At 59.0% G+C, this 7,523-nt stretch overlaps 1 protein-coding gene across 2 annotated transcripts; it reads right to left on the minus strand.

Annotated features, from left to right (window-relative positions):
* Positions 1-776: 776 nt before the first annotated feature.
* On the minus strand, positions 777-5,948 carry HLX (H2.0 like homeobox). Of its 2 annotated transcripts, XM_058801832.1 has the most exons (4): positions 5,106-5,948; positions 4,362-4,541; positions 3,710-3,894; positions 777-2,883 (listed from the first exon to the last, which is right to left on the minus strand). In XM_058801832.1, the coding sequence occupies exons 1-4, from the start codon at positions 5,665-5,667 to the stop codon at positions 2,545-2,547; spliced, it is 1,266 nt and encodes a 421-aa protein (XP_058657815.1). In that variant the 5' UTR covers positions 5,668-5,948; the 3' UTR covers positions 777-2,544. The 2 variants fall into 2 exon arrangements, with proteins under 2 accessions (XP_058657815.1, XP_058657816.1); XM_058801833.1 differs by lacking the exon at positions 4,362-4,541.
* Between the last annotated feature and the right edge of the window lie 1,575 nt (positions 5,949-7,523).

Here is a 7,523-nt window from a genome sequence, read left to right on the forward strand (position 1 = left end):
GATCGAGTCCCAACAGCATTATTTCCCCCTCCCCCTCTCTGTCCTTTTTTTTTTTTTTTTTTTTTTTCTTTTCTGTGTTATCTTAAAATGATGCCATAAAGGCATTGCCTCGCTCTCTCCCCCACTCCAGGCTCCCGTTGCTCCCGTTATTTGGGGAGGCCGAGGTGCAGAAAGCCTGGGCCCGCGCAGCCAGCCCCGAGTTGGAGGAGATTCCTTTAACCCAAGGGAAGAGAAACGCTTTCCCGACGCGCTTTTCCTTTCTCATCTGACAAGAGCCACTCCAAAACCCTCTCTCCTGCACGGGCCAGTCTTCAGGAAGCAAACTCAAGAGGCAAACAAATTCCTGCGGTTCCGTGAGCCGCACCACGGTGGTTTATCAGAGGAGAAACAGTCGTGTTTCACTGGGCATCTGTCCCGCGGCTTCCCTTGCATTTTGGGGAGTTCCAACATCACGGCAAAGCCCGCGCTGAGGGGTGCAGCCACTTTCTGGGGCTGAAAGCGAACTGCAGGGCCCACACCGTGCCCCGATTAGCCGTGACACCCCCTCGATTCCTCCCTGGCAAGATTTTAAAGGCAGAACATTAAATTACAAAGCCCTTCCAGGTAATTTCTTCCCCAGTCCCGCTTCTCTGTCCCAGGACGGGTCGTTCAGGGACGGCGCCCCGGGAGCGCTGCCTCCTGCGGGCATCCAGGAATGCACCAGAACTTTGTGCGCGCCCCCCCCCCCCGGGATCACCCTGCCTGTGATGGCTCTGACGGAGCCTCTGCCCTCTCGGTTACACGTTTTTTACCTATTCACCCGTCCCTTCTTCGTCCCGCAAGATTTCGCTCGGCCTGCTGTATGCCCCGGCTTCATCTCCCCAGGGCTCCTAGTGAGGGAATTCTGTGCGGGTTTCCCTTTCCTCGGGGCTCTGCTAACAAGGGTGGTCCCCGAGGAGAGTGTCCTTCCCGGAAACTCCCCCGGCCCCGAAGGACATTCTGAGCAGCAGCGGGCGAAGGCTAGACGTGCACCCGCCTCCATATCATTGTAGGACACCGGCATTTTCCGGGTCTTTCACTTTATTCCTCTGTCTCCTCTTCCTAACCATGTCCCAGGTTCAGCGCCCATCGCCCGAGCTCGTGGGGCAGAGGGAGGGCAGCTGGGCCGCTCCTGCCCTTCCCCTGCCTCGGTGAGCAGCCTCCCGGCCCTCGCGGATTTCTGTAAAGAGGCAAAATCTCTGTTCCCAGGGGGCTGCTCACCGCCGCGGCTCTCGCTCTAATCCGTGCTGCTTGGCAAGGGAGGAGGGGGAAGCAGAACGCCTCATAAGCGGCCCCCGTCCTCCCTCGTGGCCCGGGAGGAACGGAACACGGAGTAGCGCGGCGCTTTGTATTTTTCCGAGGGCGAAGCTGACTCTGCACCCGAGCGGAGCCGCCGGACCCCGGCGCAGTCCCGGGGCCGCCCGCACCGGGAGGGTCCCAGCCCCAGCGGCACAGGGCGAGAATGGGCCGTGTGTCCGTCCGCCCAGCCCGGGGCTCACCCTGCCCCGCGTCACCGCGCACTGCGCCTCCGTGACGTCACATCGCGGCCCCGGAGCGGCACTGTGACGTCACGGGGGCTGGCGGAGAAGCGCGCGGCGAACGGGAGCGACAGCAAAGCGCGGCAAAGCGAAACAAACCACGCACGTCGGGTCCCTCCCGCTCCCTAAACCGCCCCGCCGGGAGTGGCGCCGGGTCGGACAGCGCAGCCCCGCCCGGCGCCCGCAACCAAAAACCGCCGCACACGGCACCGGCACTGCGGGGCTGCGAATGCCACGGGTGACTTTCGCACCGGGGGCACAACTTTGCGTCATCAAACCCAGTCCTTGTCACGGCTTTCATTAGGAAAAAAAATTAAAATAAAAAAAGAAAGAATAAGAAAAGGCTGCCTGGGGAGGCTCCGAGGCGAGGAGAGGCAGCTGCTGCCTTCGAGCGGGATGAAAGAAGCTGGGGCAGCCACGCCAGCCCTCGCCCCGGTCAAAAGACTGACGTGGCTACAAACCATAGCAAACATTTTATTTACAGGAATTATATATATATATATATATATATATATATATATATATATTTTGTCAGTGCAGTATTTCTTGGCCGGATTATTCGAAGCAACAAGTTGCAACCAATGAGGACGTTGGCAAAATACTTCACATTGTAAATTGGTTAGGGGGTGGGGTGGCGGGGAAAGGTGGGTATTTCTGAGAGCGTTCTCGCAATGCCTTGCTCGGATTTTCCTTGGAGAGAACGAGAGGAGGGAAACGGAGAATTAGTTTTTTTTTAAGGGGAAAAAAAGGGAGAATCTCCCATCTCCTGCTAGTAGCTCTGAGGGAACGGCGGCCGCCTTATGCTCTGCCGCCCCGGGGCTGGGGCTCCCCGCTCCGCTTGCATCCTCGCCCCGGCCCGGGCGCTGGCCGCAGGCGGGACCGGGCTGGGGCTGGGGCCGGGGCCGGGGCCGGGGCCGGGCCGGCCTTGCCGCGCTCCCGGGGCGGGGACAGGGACATAAATTAGCGCACAGGTCCCGGGCCGCCCCGACTATAGACCGCCCCGCGGCTCGGGGCTGGCGGGCGGCGGGGAAGGCAGGCCGGCGCTGCCGGAGGACTTGCCCAGCCCGGCGGCCGGCAGGCTCCGGTCGGCGCCCTCAGTCCGTTCCGTGTCGCTGGGGGCCATGTCGAGGGACTCAGCGTCGCTGCTGTCGCTGTCGCCGTCGGAGCGGCTGGGGCTGCGCTCGGGCTCCCCGGGGGCGGCGGGCGCTGCTGTGCCGGCTCGCTGGGCCGACGGCTCCGGCTCCGGCGGCGGCTCCTTGTCCTTCTGGGCCTGCGCTTCCTTGGAGTGCCGCCACTTCATCCGCCGGTTCTGGAACCACACCTTCACCTGCGGCCGCGCCGCCCTTAGACGGGCGGCCCGGCCCCACCGCGCCCCGCACCGCGCCCGGCCCCGACCCCTTCCACCGGGACCGGCCCCGACCCCTTCCACCGGGACCGGCAACGCGGGGAGAGGAGGAGGCGCCGTCCTCCCCTCCCGCTGTCCGCATCCTTACGCGACTAAAGGGCTTTTTTTGGTTGTTTCCTCCTTCTAATTTGTGTATTTAAATACCGCGCACACCCCTCCCCATGTTTGTTTGTTTGTTTGTTTGGATGGGGTTTTTTTCCTCTCTCCTTCTACTTCTTCTTCCAGGAAACCAAATCTTGCTCAAGAAACCACAGCCTTATACAATTCTGTGCGCTGCGGGCCTCAATAGTGGAATCATTACAGAGTGGCGTTTAATGCTTCCGTTTGAAAAGTGTTTTCACTTCCTCAGAACGAAGGATTTCACAACGCAAGGAAAGATTTAGAACAAAAAAATATATAACCAAAAAAAAAAAAAGGATATTAAGAATAGTGTTTTCGCTTCTACTTCCTTTGCCCTAAACTGCCTCCTACAGCACTCCAGTAAAGCGCACACTGATGGCCTGCCCTGGCCCTGCTCATCTCTCCGCCTGGCCTGCTCCTCAGGGGCCAAAGCAAAGGCGAAAATTCCGCGCTGGATCGCGGTACGCCACGGAACCTGGGTGCAAGAGATGCTCGGGGCAAGGTGCAGCTCCTCAGACAGACTCCCCACTCATGATAAAGAAAGAGAAATCACTTTGAAACTTCACTACCCTCTGGTATTCATCTAAACTGGAAGTAAGGTTTGAAATAAAAACGAAGCCTTTCTTACTTGAGCATCTGTCAGCCCCAGCATCGCCGCCAGTTGCTTCCTGTCCGGTTTGGTGACATACTTCTGGATTTCGAACCGTTTTTCTAAACCTTTCCTCTGCAGGTTGGAAAAAACAGCCCTGGACCAGGAACGTTTCCTCTTGTACGTCTGGGGCAGCGTGTCCTTGGTTAGAACTGCGTACGGACCTGGGGAGGGGAAGAGAAAAGTGGGGGAAGAGAGGGGGAGACGGCGTTATTAATATCGCAGCCTGAGAGGAAGCCTTAAATCGATCTGAATAAGAGTTGCAGTGCGATGTGCAGGAGGGCCCGGGCCAGCGTGGCCCTGCCTGCCCGGCGGGTCCGTGTCCTGTCAGCTTGTGCTGCCTCGGGCGCGGGTGGAGCTGCACGGAGCTCGAACTTCTTCCTCTCGGACCTCCCCGCTTCTTCTCTCTCGGCCCAGGTTATCACTCCTGTACTCCATGGGATGGTCTTCTAGATCAGGCCCTAGGCTGCTCTTCCTCCCCCCCAGGCAGCCCGGCTTTCGCCCAAAATCTGAACCTCTCTACACACACCCGGCCTTGCAGAATTGCCTGGCGGGTCCCTCCGGGAGAAAGGGGCTGCTCCGGGACGGAGGGCCCTGCGCCACGGGAGGGTAGAGGAGGGACGAGATGTACCTGGAAAAGTGTCTTGAAACTGATGCTGCACTGAGCTCCTTGGGTTTGTGTTTAAGGGACCCAGGATAGCAGAGGCCTCGTTAATAGGGTCTAGAGACGCGAAGAACTGGCCGGCGGAAGGCTGCAAGTTGGGGAGATGAACCCCAGTTTGGCGGCTTGTAGTTAATAAGGAGGTCAGATCTGCGAGCACAGGAACAAGGAGAGCGCTGTTACACCGCGGTCGAGACCGACAACCCGGCACGACTCGGAGCGAGTGCCCGGTCGGAGGGGCTCGGGGGCCACCAAGCAGCCATCTCCCGCCCCCAGGGGCTCTCCTCGGAGAGGCGACCCTGCCCCGGCAGTGAGACACCCTCCGACATATTTACTCCCTAGGTCAGGATGTTTACAGGCCGCGAGGGGAGATGGATTGAAGCGAGGCAATCACACGGGCTGTGTCCTAGGAGGCAGAAATCCCCGGCCGTTCCGGGAAGTGCGGAGCGCTCCGCTCGCTACTTTGACGCTATCGCTGCTCTCCCCGGGCCGCCAACCCTGCGCCCCAGCTCTGCCGTGCGGAGGCCGGAACGGGGAGGGGGGGGGGTCTCACTGAGAGCTGTTAGAAACTTTGATTTATAATTTTTTTTTAAATAATTATTTTCTCGCCTAGATCGAAAAGTGTTCAAATCGCGGGTGTAGTCGCTAATCACAGTACAAGTAACAGAGCATCGAGAGCGTTAGCAGGGAAAGCGGATAAAGCAATTTCTCTACCTCTCAACGTGTTGCCTTCCTTGACTTTGGGGTCAAACTCCGCCGATAAAATGCGGTCGATGCCGAATTTCAGGTCCTTGCTGGCGGGCGCCGGCGCCGAGCCGTGCGTGTGGCCGCCGGGCAGCCGGGCGGGGGCCGGGGCGCCTCCGCCGCCCGCCGCCGCCGCCGTGGGGCCCCGGTGCTGCGGGGGGCGGTGGTGGTGGGAGTGGTAGGCGCTGGAGAGCGGCGAGAGGCGCGGCGGGAACGCGGCGGGGGCGTCGGGGGCCACGACGGGCGTGGGCCGGAGCGGCGAGGCCGCGGTGTGGAAGGGCCCGCCGTGGTGCACGGCTCCCAGCGCGGCCGGCATCCCGGTGCCGGGCCCTCCGGGCAGGCTGTCGGCGGCTCCGGCCGCCGCCTCGCCGCCGGCGTGGAGGATGTCGGCGATGCAGAAGGACGGCTTCTTGGCCGCCGCGGCGTCCAGAGGGAAGCAGCCGCCGGCCGCCGGCCCCGATGCAGAACAGTACGCCGCTGACCACAAGCTGAAGTTGGAGGCGTAGAAAGGAGCCAGCCCGGCCGTGTACATCCTGCCCGAGGAGGGGACGCGCCGCTGCGCAGCTCAGCTCCCGGGTGCGCGCCGCGGAGCTGCCCGCGGCCCCAGGCGCATGGGGAGGGATGGCGGGGCGAGAGGCGGCTGGTGGAGCCCTTCTCGGAGGGGCAAGGAGAGAGAGTCAACCGCCAAAAAATGACGAAAAGAAAAAATTAACCCCGAAAATTAAAAACAAGTCCCCAGAACCCACAGCCGGACGAAGAAAGCGAGCGGGCGAGAAGCGGGGCGGCGCAAACAAAACAAACCCAAAGCAAACCCCTTTCCTCGCACTGGGGGAAGAAAAAAACATCCACCCCTCCGCAAAACTTTCTCTGGCAGCGAGCGGCCCTCGCTCCCTCCCCACGCCCAATCCGCGATCCGCGGGCCGGGCAGCGCCGCCCGCCGACACGCCCACGCCGGGCCGGGGCTGCCTTCGCCGCCGCGCCCACAGCGCCCGCTGCGCGCCCCGGGGCCGCGATCGGAGCTGTCTGCCCCACAGAGTAAACCCCAACACACGCCTATAGCCCCTTAAATTGCGCTCTCGACTTTGAAAAAACACTTTTCCCCTTCCTCCCAAAAAATACAGCGCAAGGTCGCCCCGCTTGCTGCCACCGCGATTTCCAAACGTTTGAAAGAAATGCGCGGGGAAATTCTTGTCCATTGGAAGCAGGTCTGTTCTCTTGGAAACGATTCTCAAGGGAATCTGTTTTCTTCCCGGGTAAATGAGCCTGGGATAGTCTGGAAGAGAAGGAGTCCATGCCGATGCATGCAATATATGTATTTATGAGAGCTCCCAGATATTCTGGGCCCAGGACACCTTGGATCCTGCATTAGTAGCGATTAATTACCTAGTGTTATTTTGACGACAGTGTAATTTTAGGATAGATTTTTGTCAGGCTCTCATCCCGGTGGCTGCATCTGCTTGCAGACCAATTAGACCTTAAAATTACTTAATAATTTCTCAGACGTTTGACGTCAGAACTATCCCCATTTTTTCTAGTACACCAGAATCACATGCTATATCCACTGCAACGATTTAGGCACAAATCTATGAAAGCATCTTTGGTGCATTTTTTTCCCTCCTCTCTAACATCACATTTGTCCCGACCTGACTCTGAAAATCAACTATTTCTTTATTTTTAGTTTTCGTATAAGTAAAGCAGTCGCTGTCGTTTTGAGCAGCCTGCCGGGTCAGACGATTGTAAGTTTGCTTTAATTTTGTTTTAGAAATATAATATTATTTTTTCCAAAGCGTTTCCCAAATTCTGACGGTTTTGGGGGAACCGCCAGAAAGGCGAACTATTTTTCTTTCGCCAGGTATGGGGATGTAGCTTCTGTGGGAATACTGAAACCACCTGCGAGCGAAAGTGAACATGTTCCTTAGCCATAACCGCGTTCCATAACGGATGAAGGTGAGTTTGGCTCCCTGGGAAAAGCCAGGCACCTTTTCACTTTGGTTTGGTTCTTGTTAACGAGACAAAACCGAAAAAATGAAGATGGGCTGTCTTGCCAAGATGTGTCCGAAACCCGAAGGAGGCGAAAGAAAACGTTGATTATGTCTCAAGTTTTCCTGCCCCGACATGGGAAAGCCCTTTTTCCTTGCATCTCTCCCCCATTCTCCCTCACGGCAGCTGACCCCAGCACTATCCTCTCGCTCTCAAAGCGAATCGAACGACTCCAGTTCCACTCACGTTCCCTCCGCCGGGCAGAGCCGCCCCGCCTGCCCGCCCGAGGGACAGGCAACGAAGAGTGCCTCGGGTGCTGCATCCCGGCCGCAAACCGCCCCGTTAAATTATTGCTGCAATTAGCACTGCTACCCCGGGGCGTGGGACCAGCCCGTGGCTGCTCACCCG

Source organism: Ammospiza caudacuta, chromosome 3 (assembly GCF_027887145.1).
Source record: "Ammospiza caudacuta isolate bAmmCau1 chromosome 3, bAmmCau1.pri, whole genome shotgun sequence".
Lineage (NCBI taxonomy): Eukaryota > Metazoa > Chordata > Aves > Passeriformes > Passerellidae > Ammospiza > Ammospiza caudacuta.